Source organism: Meleagris gallopavo, chromosome 12, assembly GCF_000146605.3.
Source record: "Meleagris gallopavo isolate NT-WF06-2002-E0010 breed Aviagen turkey brand Nicholas breeding stock chromosome 12, Turkey_5.1, whole genome shotgun sequence".
NCBI lineage: Eukaryota > Metazoa > Chordata > Aves > Galliformes > Phasianidae > Meleagris > Meleagris gallopavo.
In genome coordinates, this window is record NC_015022.2 from 1607748 (window position 1) to 1621462 (window position 13715).

General features: G+C 54.6%; 2 protein-coding genes across 3 annotated transcripts; both read left to right on the plus strand.

The window, feature by feature from the left end:
* Positions 1–2601: 2601 nt before the first annotated feature.
* Positions 2602–8618, plus strand: SCAMP2 (secretory carrier membrane protein 2; the record flags this gene model as incomplete). The annotated part of the gene is made up of 8 exons (XM_010717235.3): positions 2602–2706; positions 3320–3409; positions 4086–4203; positions 4799–4927; positions 5442–5601; positions 6095–6196; positions 7474–7591; positions 7975–8618. Coding segments are annotated over 8 exons (969 nt in total), but the record flags the coding sequence as incomplete, so codon positions are not given.
* A 365-nt stretch (positions 8619–8983) lies between these two features.
* On the plus strand, positions 8984–13290 carry ULK3 (unc-51 like kinase 3). 2 transcript variants are annotated; one of them, XM_010717182.3, is made up of 16 exons: positions 8986–9153; positions 9285–9425; positions 10032–10152; positions 10240–10344; positions 10413–10556; positions 10954–11036; positions 11106–11261; positions 11333–11438; positions 11583–11623; positions 11700–11802; positions 11896–11960; positions 12046–12124; positions 12194–12234; positions 12315–12362; positions 12448–12502; positions 12594–13290. In XM_010717182.3, exons 1-16 carry the CDS (start codon positions 9052–9054, stop codon positions 12608–12610), a joined length of 1407 nt encoding a protein of 468 aa, XP_010715484.1. In that variant the 5' UTR covers positions 8986–9051; the 3' UTR covers positions 12611–13290. The 2 variants fall into 2 exon arrangements, with proteins under 2 accessions (XP_010715485.1, XP_010715484.1); XM_010717183.3 differs by lacking the exons at positions 11700–11802; positions 12594–13290 and having other exon boundaries at positions 8984–9153; positions 12448–12508.
* The last annotated feature ends 425 nt before the right edge of the window (positions 13291–13715 follow it).

Genomic DNA, 13715 nt, shown 5'->3' on the forward strand with positions numbered 1-13715 from the left:
CCCGGGGCCGCGCTCGTGGGGTCCGGCGCTATTTGTGACCCGGGGCCTGCCTCGTCCGGGCCTCGGCCTTTCCGGGGGCTGTGGGGGCTGAGAGCTTCTCATTGTTACTGGCGTGGGGGCCCATGGCCTTTCCCTGGGGTCGGTACGGCCCAGCGGGAGCCTGTGCTGCGGCTGTTTGGGGTTTGTCCGACTCTCAGCGCAGAGCTCCAGCAGCACTTGGGCGCCTCTCAGACACAGGGTTGGGTTCGGGTGGGTCTGTGTGGAACCAGGAACGGGCTCAGGGGTCCCTGTGGGACCCTTCCTGCTGGGGTGTTCTGCGAGGCTGTGAGAGCAGATAAGGAGTAGCTCCGTGGGTTGAACACAGGCACAGTGGGCTCTTTTTTGGGCAATTGTTGTGTTATTTCAGCAACCCCGTGGTGTTCCAGGTGAGCTCTCTCACTTTGTGCTCAGTCTTTGCATTCCCTTACTCTGTGAGAATGGAAGGAAGCAGAGGAGCATCCTTCCTCGCACCGATTGTTGTCTCGAAGTACTGCAGCACGTACCTTGCTACAGCAGTTCTTTGTCAAGACAGAATTTGAGGAATCAGGCTGGACCTGAGCACCTCATTGAGCTGTGGGTGTCCCTGGTCATTGTGGCGGAGTTGCACCAGATGGCCTTTAAGGGTCCCTTCCAGTTCAAAACAATTCTACGATTCTTTCAAACTTTTCTATTAACACAATTCATTTCAAATGGAGAATTATTCCACACTTGGGAACCTGAAACGATGATAATTGCCACCATGAGTCTATACAGATAGTGGGGGCTGTGGTGAGAGGGGCAGCAGGGGATCTGCTGGCACTGTAGGTCGGTCCTATAACTGACAGTGTGTCTCTGAGGCAGGCTCAGCCCAGCTGGGTGAGTGCCTTCAGGTTACAGGCTTCCCCCAAGCTCTTGGAACAGGAAACAGGTTGAGGAGATTTGCAGGAGTCCAACAAGCAATTACTCATCAGGAAGGAAAAGCATGTGACGTCCAGAGCTGAGAAGAGCATGGTTGCTTCCCTGAAGGAGGACAGCCAGGTGCCTTGCTGCATGGGTAGCAGCCTGCAAAGTATCTCAGTGATCAGTTGGAGCCACACTTTCTGTGTTTTGCAGCGTGAAGGATCAACCTTGAGTTCATTTCCAGAGGACCAGCAGTCTGTGAGTTTGCAGCTGCTGGAAATAACCTGTGATATGTGCGTGGTTTGTAGAAGCTCAGGGCACGCTGACGTGTGTCCAAACACTGCAAGGGCTCTGCTTCTTGTATGTCGTTTAGGCACACTTGTGTAGTGGCAGGCAGTTAAGCTAATTAAGTACTTAAGTTAAAGCTGTGCCGGAAGATGAGAGATCATTGAATATCAAGCAGTGGCTAAGTGGAATGATAGCATTCTTCCCATTGGTGTTACTGGGAACAGTGCTGGTCTCCTGGCCTTTCTGATAGCAGTGCCACTATCAAATTAACTGCAGGGCTTCCCTTCCCTCTGGAAACAAGGGATGGAAAGAAAAAACACATGCCTAGTTGTCCCAGTGCATTTCCTCATTCCCAGTTGCTTTTCCTTCAGTTTAATGATTCTCTTCCAATGGTGTGCAGCTTTTCCTTTCTTATTCCTGCGCTTTTATGAAGGTTTCTTTTCCTCATGCAGCCCGCTGGATCTCAGCTGGGCTGAGCACTTGCCTGCCCTAAGCTGAAGCTACAGTGTGGGCACAGAGACGTAATGGTGTGCTAAGCAGTGTGCCCAGCAGCATTACTCATTAACCACCCTCTGCACCTCTCACCTGGTAGGAGGCAACACTTAAAGCCCAGGGGATCTCTGTGCTGAAAAGAACCTGAGGACTTTTCCACAACACGTGGGCTCAGTTGGCCTCTGCACGCTGGAATTGTACACTCTTGCTCAGTCTCAGCCTCAAATGCTTCTTGCCCCGTTAACCACGGAACTGCCTGAGCTCAAGATGTGAGTTGTTGGCGGAAGGAGGAATAAAAAATGGCTTCTTTTAGTTTTCTTTGGCTACACCCATATTGACAGGCTGTTCAACCAGGCAGCTGGGTTTCTGAGCTCACAAAGGGCCTCACTTCCGTAATTATCGTGATAGGAGTGCTGCTGAGGTCAAAATCTGTCTATTAAAAATAATCTGTTTACGGAAATCAAGGTTCGTAAAATGCTGTGTGCTTTGCAGATGAGGAGAGGGAGGTACTTTCGAGTAGGAGCTGCTTTGAGTACAAATAAAAATATTGTAGTTCTTCAGATTTGCTTCCTGGCTACTAGGAGCATATATCTCTGTGTGCCCAAGGGACAGCACTGTCACAGAACCGTGTGAGCTGCCTCCAGCTGGGAGAGCTGGAGGACCAGAAATGTTCTGGGCTGGTGTCCTCGGCTCACCCGGCTGCTGAGTCAGGCAGGCTGCCTGCAGGGATGCTGTCTTCTGGATTCGGTACTCATCCCAGCAAGCCAGTGTCTGTCTTCACCCCACTAAAGGCATCGCAGGCCACGAATATCACCTAGCAGCCCTGTTCCCAGTTAGCAGAGGGCTGGGAGGTGGGCAGAGCGGGTGGTGGTTGAGTTTGTGGAGCCTTGTGCCTGATGCTCGTTTGGCTTTGCTCTCTTCCTTCAGGATCCCTCGGTGACACAGCTCACAAATGCCAGCCAGAGCGGCTTGGATGAATTCAACCCCTTTTCTGAGAGCTCCCAGCTGGTACGTGTGTGTTTGCACTGGGTATCTTGGCGTTGGTTTCAGCAATCTAAAGGGTCCCTTGGTAGGTGCAGCTTAAATGGGGGGAAAAAAAAAAGAAAAAAAAAAAAGGCATTCACAGCTGATTTCCCCAGGGACGTTGTATGCGTGGCAGGCTGCAAGCCAGGGAGCACTGAAACTCCTTGCTGGAGCTCCGTGTTCCTCTGGAACTGTTTCTCCCAGTAAAGCTGTGTGAAGAGGAAGATGTGTTGTGGCATCATCAATATTTATTCGGTCTCTGCACTGGGAGCTGAGCTGCCACACTTGATAGCACCAATGGATCACTGCAAGAGCTTCGATCTTGTTTTCTGGTCGCTGAGATGGGGAAAAGGAGAGCAGGAGACAGGGATAAAAATAGTACTTGTGATTTAAACAGCTGCTCAGAATCCCACCTGCTTTCTCTTTTGCCCGATGCCCACAATCCTTGGGTGCCACATCCCTGGGGTGTTGAGGAAGGAACACATTTTTGAGAGCATAGAATTGCCTCCAGTTTGTTGTAGCAGTGCTGAAGTCTGAGCTGTCCTTTGCTTAAAGAAGCAGTGTGTGACGTTGTTCCCTTCTTGCTCTTTGCTTTCAGACAAATGCAGCGCGGACGGCGCCAGCCACGCAGCCCTCTGGCCACTCACAGCCTGCTGTCCTGCAGACATCTGTGGAGCCCACCCCACAGGTATGGGAGAAGGAGCTCCTCTATGAGTTGGAGACGTGGGGATAGCTCTGCTGGGGCAGAATAATGCCACTGGGTTTTGTTCAGCTGTGCACAGTGAGGTCAGAGGGTCTCCTGGGGAGCCACCCCATCTTTGAGGGATGGAAAAGGTAAGGGTGGGTGTGAAGCTTGCAAAAGTTGTATCTGGGAAAATCCATGTTAGACCAGAAAAGCAACATGTAGTGAAAGGAGATCGAGGCAAGACTTTGATGGGAGCCCGTAGGCAGGGGGATCTGCTGTCTTACAGGCATTGGTAAGAGGGTGTGTGCCTTGCAGATGAGGTATTGGCTGGCACTCAGAGCAACAGAGCTAGCTGGAAAGTAGAAGCAGCTGCAAGGAAAGCATAGCTTTGCTGAAAGGGGATGAAATGGAGTCTCTTGAGGACTCCTCCCACCCTTTTTTCCGGTAGGTTAGGAAGGGAACCACTGGACTGAGTCCTGTGTCAATTTTAGTCTTAGTCCTCCAGCATGTAAGGCAGGAAGCCAGCCTAGGATGTTCTACAGGCACCCAGTTTTCAAACTGACCTCCTTTGAATTTGTGTTTCACTTCCAGTTTGGCATCTGATGTGCTGGCAGTTGGCATTGCCACTGTCTTGGGTGGGGAAGGGCTGAGGGACTTACTTTCATTCTGCCTTCTTCAGGCTGTGGCTGCAGCAGCACAGGCCGGGCTGCTTCAGCAGCAGGCAGAACTAGAGAGGAAAGCAGCTGAGCTGGAGAAGAAGGAAAGGGAATTGCAGAACAATGCAGCCAGCATTAATCGTGAGTAGTGCTTCCTGCCTTGTCTGCAGCTACGTGATGCCTGGGGATGCCTGTGCTGCTTGGTTTATCAGCTTGGCTGCTGGTAGAAGTGGCTTTGGCCCGTCCAAAGGAATGCCTCTCTTTGTCTCTAGCTTTTCATGGCTGTGGCAGCCCTCTGGGGCTGCAGCTGTCCATCCATGGCTTATAGTGTAACTGTCTACTGAAGGGCTGGGCAGGAAATGAGCTCTGAGATGAGTTACTGGAGTCCAGCTCTGGCTTTTTATCAGTCTCGATGCTATCTTAATCAGAGTAAAACAGTGTTTTCCCCTAACCCTGAATGATTGAGCCTGGACTCGTAGTCCCAAGTGCTCATGATGGTTTTTTGGCCGTCACACAGAAACTCTGCCTCCCACAGAGGAAAGCTTTCAACTCTAGGCTGCTCTATCTCGCTGCTGCCAGTGGGGTTAATGCATCCCTGCTCAAACCCAGTTACCCACTGAACCCTCAGGGTGTTGATGTCAGTAGATATGAGTGCAGCTTACAAATGAAGTCATGCCAACGGCTCTTCTGACCAGAGAAGAGCAAGCAAAGAACTGTTCTTTTGTCCCTTCCACAGCAAGACAGAACAACTGGCCACCCCTTCCCAGGAAGTGTCCAATCAAGCCGTGCTTTTATCAGGATTTTTCTGCAGACATCCCAGCTGACTACCAGCGGATATGCAAGATGCTTTATTACTTGTGGATGCGTGAGTAATGACCTGAACTGCCATAAAAATTCTTCCAATGGAGATTCTGAATCAAGTGCTGAACTTTGCTCTGCACTAAATGCTGCAGGTGTTGTCTGTACAGGTAAAATAATGCCTCTCTTCCTTGTCTATGAAGACACGTCAAGGTCAGCAGGTCGAGTTTTTGCTTTGGGAATAGCTCATTTGTCACAGAATTTTGGTAGTTGTTTAACAGAGACTTCACAGCGTGAGGCTCAGAGAGATGGTGGGTGGTGCATTTGGGGGGTCAGGTGCAAAACACTCTCAGCTGCGTTTGTGATCAGTTGTGATGCTCTGCAAAGATTTAAGAATGCTTTGTAAGCAGCAGGGTCAGATGAGGTGCTTAGGTTGAGCCCTGTTTTCCTTCCAGTGAGGGAAAGGAAATGAGGTGGCCAAAGGGAACTTTGGCAGAGCTTCGTGTGTCCAGTGAGAGATGCTTGCGGAGATTTGAGTTTCCTGGGAATTGACTGATACTTCTCTCTTCCATCCTGACCAGTGCATTCAGTTACTCTGCTCCTAAATCTGCTCGCTTGCTTGGCGTGGTTCACGGTTCACACAGAAAAAGGAGTAGACTTCGGTCTCTCAATCCTGTGGTTTGTTTTATTCACCCCTTGTGCCTTTCTCTGCTGGTACCGACCGATCTACAAGGCTTTCAGGCAAGTACTGTTTTCCTCTGTGATGGGGAATAGAGCTTGTAGTGGGAGGAGCTTTGGTTTGATCTGTTCCAATACGATATTGCCTGCAGGATTTTTCCAGCTCTTTGCATTCTTGAACAGATCAAACCCACTTGTGCCTAAATATATTAGAAATATCTGATGGAACTTGATCATAGTGATCCTTTTTTATTGTGAAACCAGGCCTAGCTAACATAGGGTCCTAATTTTATTAAGAAAACTGTTTGGTGCAGTCATTTGTTGAGCGTGCCGTGCCTGTTAAGGAAGCTGTCTTCACCCCATCTCCCCCTGGGCCGTGTTGGTGCTGCAATATGCAGTGGATGTATTTGAAGTCTTGTCACTGCACAAGTTCCTTCTGAAACCACCTTCCTTTAGCAGGAGGTTCATCACTGAAAATGTTCCCTCTTCTCAGAGGAGGGAATCTGTCCAGGAATTATGTCTTTGAGTTTCACTCCTGCTGCTGTCTCTCCTGCAGGTCTGACAGCTCCTTCAGCTTCTTCGTCTTCTTTTTCGTCTTCTTCTGCCAAATAGCAATCTACGTCATCCAGGCTGTTGGCATCCCTGGCTGGGGAGACAGGTAAGCTCAGCTGAGCATGCTGGTGCAGCCCTGCCCTGGTGTCAGGAGCTATGGGGGCCCGGTGCTGCTCTCTTGCTGACAGCTGTCTGTTCCTTCTCCCGTGTCTCTCGCCTGGCACACAGTGTTGGCAGGTCTCAGCTGGTGTGTCTGTCTCCTCTGCTCATCCTCTCTTAGTCCCAGTGAAGGCACACACGCTTCTGCTGCTGCCACAGCCTTAAAGGAGTGTGTGGAATCTCCCAGTCCTACTCTGCAATTCTTTTCCTAAGCGTTTCCCATCCCTTTGTTGCACTGATCGTGTCTCTAAATAGAGCCTTCCCTGGTTGTAGGGAAGGCTTCCTCCCTTCTCTGGGGACTGTAGCACAGGGGTGAGGAACCTCTCACCCTTTCTTGTTGCTGCAGTAATCTAAGCCCCCAAATTGTCCCTCCCCTCACCACAACAAAAGCAGAGGATTTCTTTTCACCTCGCTGCGATGGCTGCAGATCAGATTCTCGCGTTCCTGCAGTGAGGAACAGAGAAAAGGTTAACAGCCAGTGGTTTTTCCCCCGAGGGAGAGCCTTTAGGAGATGAGTGCAGTGAAAGTGCTCTCTATTTTTGCCCGCTGCCTGCAGAACAGCTCACGGGCAGAGCTGTCCTCGTGCTCCCCCCCACCCATTAGTCATGGGGGACTGGGAGGGGGCACTCCATTTTTAGTCCAGCGTTGGAGAGCATGCGTTGAACTTTCAGCTCCGTCTCCTCGAGCCAGACAGCAGATTTATTTTTAGCTGCAGTGCATGGTGTTGCATTTCTGCTTTTCATGCACAAGGAGTTGCACAGCACATCGAGTGAGCCAAACCGTCCTGTTGGGTCTCCAGCCTCCTGCTGGCCCATGGCCTGTTCGCTTGCTCAGCTGGAGAGCTTCTTTCCTGTAGCACTACAAGAGGATGTTCTGAGTGAGGCAGCTTGGTGTTTTGACCCGCAGCCAAGCACTGAGATCTCCCAGAGTCGTCTTAGGAGCTGGCACTTGTCACAGGAGAGCTTTTTTTGCAGCCTTTCACTTCGTTCCCTCTTCTTTCTCCTCTTCCTGTCACTTGGAGAGCTGTCACCATGACACGTAGCTCTGGGCTCCGGATCTGCCATCCAGTTCTCAGCCATACCAGCCTCTCTTGATGCCACTTAGCTACGTTTTGAGGTGTTTGGACTGTCGTGATTTCTTACAGCACCTGCTTGCTGCCTGAAAATGGGGTGCTGCTGGGTACAGAGCCGTAACACACCGTGCTCACCCCACTCTCTCTTCCAGTGGCTGGATTGCGGCGCTGTCAGAGCTGCGTGGGAACGTGGCTGTGGCCATCATCATGATGGTGGTGGCAGGGTTCTTCACGCTCTGTGCAGTTCTCTCGCTCTTCCTCCTCAAGCAGGTGAGTGGTTTGGAGCTGCAGAGTCCCTGTGGCTCGGATATATGCTTGTGGGGTTATCACCTCTCATCTTTTGGGCTGGGGATCAGCGTTTTCCTGAAGATGGAGTCAGAGCACTCCCAAAATGGTGCTGGTGGTGCTTTCTGTGTCAGCGCTGAACTGCTTAGACTCACGGGTGAGCAAGTGGCCGCTCTGGGAAGGGGACAGGAGGAGCAGATGCTGCAGCAAGACGTGACATTAACAATCCAGAGGAGGTGGCCAGCAAGCTCCCAGGCTTCACCTTCTTCAAACTCAAGCTCACACACCAGAAGTGCGAGCGTCAGAAGACTCTGTGTGCATTCCTTACACCTGCAGGCTGATGTTTTTTCTCTTGCTCTGTTTCCCAGGTGCATTCCCTGTATCGGCGCACAGGAGCCAGCTTCCAAAGGGCTCAGGAAGAGTTTTCCCAAGGCATCCTCACCAACAGGAGCTTCCAGAACGCGGCGGCCGGGGCTGCCTCCTCAGCTGCACGCAATGCTTTCCGGGGCAATTAGCCCTCCCCAAGGGCCACCTCTGCCTCGCTTCCCCTTCCATTGTCGCCCCAACCTTCATTTTCTAACGATGCACTTTTCGTGGGTACCATGTTAGCTCTGTGATGCCGACTCCAATGAGAAGAGATCTGCATTTTAGCTTCAGCTGGCCTCGGTTTGTGACAGTTAGTTTCCCTGCTTTGCTCAAGGACATGGGGAGAGGGGGAGATGTTCTCCAAAGCAAATATCTATCTCTGGCCAGGCCACACAGAGCGTTTGTCTCTTCCTCCTCTCACCCAGTCTGTAGCAGGGAGGTGAGAAGCAGGAATTTCGATTTATTTCGATTTGACTTTCTTTTCTATCGGCCTGTGCTATGAACAACTTGATTTCATCTGCTGTTTGTTTTTTTTTTGGGGGGGGAGGGGAGGGAGGATGGATTTTGTAACTTGCATGTAGTTCGTTGTTAATTTTACGAGCAGAAAACTGTACCTCTGGTTTACTACACTTAACACGATGCTGCATTTTGACCTCTTTACCTGCTCCACAGCCTGAGTGATGTGGCACGAGGGAAAACCTGGGAGCAGGTGGGGCTTTGGGGAGTGGGGGGAACTGTGCTCATCATTCCCACCTTGCAGATTTCCCTCTGTTCCCCAGGGGTGCAGCGCGGGGGGAGAGAAGGGATCAGTGGGAGAAGGAGAGGTGGGATTTTGTTTTACTCGTGTGTGTCTGTGTGTGTTGGAGGTGGGGAGGAGGGGGCGGGTTCCCACCGCACGGAGCAGAACGAAGGCAGCAAAGCGACGCCGGTAGAAGGAAATACGGGCTGCTTTATCGCCACCAGCCTGCCCTTTATCCCAATTACCCAGCTGAGAAGCACCGTGGGCAGCGAAACCCGCCCCTTCCTGCCGGGGCGGAGCTGCGGACGGAGCCGGAGCCGGAACCGGGCGGAGGGGCGGCATGGCCGGGGGGAGCTGCGCCCCGCCGCGCCTGGACGGCTTCGTGCTCACCGAGCGCCTCGGCACCGGCACCTACGCCACGGTGTACAAAGCATACAGCAAGGTGCGGGACCGACGAGCTTTGCACCCTGCGGGCTCCCCCTCCTTGAGATCCTACGCTTGGGGAGGGTGGAATCTCGGAGGTTTGTAGGGTGTGGGGTTGCTCCACGGTGGTCTCCGCTCGTCCCCCGGCAGAGGGACACGCGCGAGGTGGTGGCAGTCAAATGTGTGAGCAAGAGGAGCCTCAACAGGGCCTCGGTGGAGAACCTGCTCACTGAGATCGAGATCCTTAAGACCATCCGGCACCCACACATCGTGGAGCTCAAGGACTTCCAGGTGGGGCTGAGGGATCCCATGGGACTGGGAGCATCCCGTGGGGCTGGGGGATCCTATAGGGCTGGAGCTTCCCGTGGGGCTGGGGGATCCTATAGGGCTGGAGCTTCCCGTAGGGCTGGGGGATCCTATAGGGCTGGAGCTTCCCGTAGGGCTGGGGGATCCTATAGGGTTGGAGCTTCCCGTAGGGCTGGGGGATCCTATGAGGCTGAGGGCATCCCATAGGGCTGGAGCTTCCCATGGGGCTGGGGTATCCTGTGAGGTCGGGAGCATCCCATGGGATTAGGGGCATCCCATGGGGCTGGGGGATCCCATGGGATTAGGGGCATCCCATAGGGCTGGAGAGCTTCCCATGGCGTTGGGGGCACCCCATAGGGCTGGAGAATCCCATAGGACATGGGGTATCCTGTGACGTTGGGGTATCCCATGATGCTGGGGGCTTCCCATGGGGTTGGGAGATTCCATAGGGCTGGAACTTCCCATGGGGCTGGAGGCATCCTGTAGGATTGGAACTTCCCGTGGGGCTGAGGGTCCCATGGGGCGGTGGGTTGGCTCGTGGCCCTTTGGGCTCTGGGATGATGCAGTGAGGCCAGCTGGGTTGCCTTACAGTGGGACAGTGACCACATCTACCTGATCATGGAGTTCTGTGCTGGTGGGGACCTCTCCCGCTTCATCCGTATGCGACGGATCTTGCCTGAGAAGGTGGCACGTATCTTCCTGCAGCAGCTCGGTGAGGACCACGTGGGTTTGAGGGATGGGAACCATTGGGACTCTTGGTGTCGGTGCCAGCATCCCACCTCCCTGCTTATCTTTCTAGCCTGCGCCCTGAAGTTCCTTCACGATCGCAATATCTCCCACCTGGACCTCAAGCCGCAGAACATCCTGCTCAGCTCCCCGGAGAACCCCCAGCTGAAGCTGGCAGGTCAGGTCCCTGGCCCTAGGATGCTGTGGGGTGGTGGTGGGTTATCCCTGACCATGCTTTCCCCATAGATTTCGGCTTCGCGCAGTACATGTCACCATGGGATGAGAAGCACGTGCTGCGAGGCTCCCCGCTCTACATGGCCCCCGAGATGGTGTGCCGTCAGCAGTACGATGCCAGGGTGGACCTGTGGTCAGTGGGCGTCATCCTTTATGGTGGGTCCTTCTTCTGTGCACTCCTCTCTACACCCTATAATCCCCCTAGCAACCCAGTGTCCCAAAAGGTGGGGACCAACCCCATTGTGGATAGGAGACCATGTGCACCTGACAGACCATATTGTGGAGGGCCCATCCTGGTGTGGGTACATTTCAGCCCTACGGGTGCTGGGTGACATTCATTGTGTTAACGTCTACCATAATGATGTTGACCGTGGCGATGTCCACTGTGTTCATGATGTCTACCCTGGTCATGTCCACTGTGTTGACATCTGTTTGTCCACCGTAGGGTAGAGGGAAAAGCCGTGGGACCCTTGGTTTGACGTCCCCCTGGTGGGACCAAGAAGACTACAGGGTGCTCCCCCAAGTGACCCCCTCACTGCTCTCCTCTTTGCAGAGGCACTTTTTGGGCGACCCCCCTTTGCCTCCCGCTCGTTTGCTGAGCTGGAGGAGAAGATCCGCAGTGACCGAGCCATCGAGGTAACACTGAGACGGCTGGGGTAGGGCCATTGGGTTGTGCCACCCGGTGCCACCGCTGTCCCTGCCCAGCTGCCCAGCCGGCCCCTGCTGTCCCCGGAATGCCGAGATCTCCTGCAGCACCTCCTGGAGCGGGACCCCTTGAAGCGCATCTCCTTCGAGGAGTTCTTTGCCCATCCCTTTGTGGACATGGAGCACGTGCCCGGCCCCGAGAGCTTCTGCAAGGCGGTGAGTGGTGGGTGGATGGCGATGGGACGTGGTGGGACCAAGCCCTGGTCCTGAGCCCTCATTACCTCCAGACCAACCTGGTGGTGGAGGCGGTGAAGAAGGATCAGGAGGGGGACGCGTCTGCTGCGCTCAGTCTCTACTGCAAAGCTCTGGAGTACTTTGTGCCCGCTCTGCACTGTGAGTCCCTGCGTTCCTGGGTGGTTGTGGGGAGGGACAGAAAGGGGCAGAGGATGGAGCTCATCTGGTTGGGTGTGGGATTGTGGCACCCCCAGGATGTGCTGCAGCCCCCACCTCTGATGTTGGACCCCCTTTTGCCTCCAGATGAAAGCGATGCTCGTCGCAAAGAAGCCATCCGGGCAAAGGTGAGTGTGGGGTGGGAGGGACCATCCATTGGGGTGCCCCCATGGCACCGTGCTTCACCTGGCCCCACTGCTACAGGTGGGGCAGTACATCTCGAGAGCGGAGGAGCTGAAGGCTCTGGTAGCTTCCAAAAGCAAGAACCTCCTGCAGCAGGGAAACCCGGCCAGGGAGGTCCTCAAAGGTGTTCTGTGGGGCCGAACCAGCTTGCGTGGTGGGGATCTGCCTGTGGGGTCTCCCAGCAGGCTGAAGGTGATCCCCATCTGTCTCCTTGCAGAGATGGCCAAGGACAAGCCACGGCTCTGTGCTGCACTGGAGATGGCCTCGGTGGCTGTGGCGAGGGTGAGTGCTGGATTTTGGGGTCCTGATGCTCGTGGGGATGGAGCCCACCCTGGTCTCTCCTGGTGATAGCCAGGGTCTCTTGCAGGAGGAGGAAGGCAAGGATGATGGTGATACCCTGGAGCTCTACCAGCAGAGCCTGGGCGAGCTGCTGCTACTCCTGGCTGGTGAGTTGGGAAGGAGGGGGGAGGTCAGGGGGGGTGAGTCCTATACCCTGCTGACCCCACACCCTGCAGCAGAGCCAGCGGGGAGGAGACGGGAGCTGCTGCATGCGGAGGTGAGCCCCAGCACCCGCCCCGACCCCACCAGCCCCACGGGGACACCGCACTGATGGAGCTCCCTGTGTCTGTCCGTCAGATCCAGACCCTGATGGCCCGGGCGGAGTACCTGAAGGATCAGATCAAGGTAGGGCTGGAGGAAACACTGGTGTTTGGGGGCTGATGGTGGTGGCTTTGTGGTACTGACGGTGGTGGTTTCTCTGTCCGTGCAGATGCGGGAGGCTCAGTCCATGGGCAAAGAAGCTCTGGCAGACTCCGTCCGGAGCTGTGAGTCCCCACATCCTTTTATCTATGAACTCTGTGCCTGCAGAGCCCTCCCAGCCAGGTGACCGTCCCCTCTGTCCTTTCCCCCCCACAGCCTGCACCTTGCAGTGATGCCCAATGGGATGCTGCTGGCGCCGCGGCGCTGCAGATGGCCGAGGAGATGGCTGGGCTGAGCGTGACTGCATTTTCCCGTCAGGAGGAGTCCCTGCCTGGAACGTCTGCTGCAGCAGCAGCCTGCGTGCCCGCGGCGGGCAGGTTATTCCACTCCAATTCCCTTCGCTGGCTGGGCAGCGCGGCGGCGGCTGCTGCTGCTTCGTGCAGGCACGCGGCTCTTGCGTGCACAGCCTGCAGCTCACCCCGACCCATGGGGAAAGGCAGGGGGAAAAAAAAAAAAAAGCACGGCACCGATCGTTGGTGGTTTGTGGCACGGGGTTTTGCTTTTCTGGGAGCGGGGCAGAGCTTCGGCACGTTGGAAGCCGCTTGTTCTGTGTGCCTGATGCTAAAGCGATTCGCACGGGGAGCCGTGGTGCCTCATTGGTGGCGTGAGGTCTGGCCAGTTCTCAGCCCACCTCAGGGAAAAGTCCCTGCAGGCCCCAGGGAAGGGTCTGGCTCTGCGTGTGCTGCAGTGCTCGGGGCTGGCGGGCTCTATGCTCTGTGATGGCAACAGTGCACCAAAAACCTCATCCCGACGCTGCGGAGCAGGGGGCTGTTTTCCAAACCTGCTGTATTTCAGGAGATGTAATTTATCGTCTGGAATAAATACTATTTGGGGGTTTCTCCATGTGTCTTTAGGGAGACCAAGGGGTTGGATGCCATCCCATCTGGATGTGTGCGGTGGCAGCGGTGTCACCCAAAGCCACCACGCAGCGCGGGTCCCCAGGCTGTGACCTCCTCTTGCAGAGACCTTTTTATGGGATTTTTTTTTGCCGCATTATTCTGAGCAGAGATTATATCCCGAGGCTTTAAAGAGCTTTCAAGCCTCCCGCCCTTGCAGCCAATGAGCACGATCACATATGCCTTCACGCTCTGCCTGAGATGCGCCCCAATCTGGAGCTGTGTCCCCAGGGTTGGTGTCGGGATGGTTTAGGGTCAGATTGTACCAGCTCTCCTCGACATTGAGGCTTGCAGCTGTGGAGGTGATGCTGTGCTCCCCCCTAGTGTTATGGGTTGAAAGGGACTGGGGGAGGTGGGTCAGTGTGATTTTTTTTTTTTTTTT

Bases quoted from the DNA above. Each gene is read 5' to 3' on its own strand.
- ULK3 (XM_010717182.3), top strand. From the start codon at position 9,052: ATGGCCGGGGGGAGCTGCGCCCCGCCGCGCCTGGACGGCTTCGTGCTC. The intron at 11,037-11,105 runs GTAACACTGAGA...GTCCCTGCCCAG, and splicing joins GCAGTGACCGAGCCATCGAG to CTGCCCAGCCGGCCCCTGCT. The intron at 12,125-12,193 runs GTGAGTTGGGAA...CACACCCTGCAG, and splicing joins GCTGCTGCTACTCCTGGCTG to CAGAGCCAGCGGGGAGGAGA.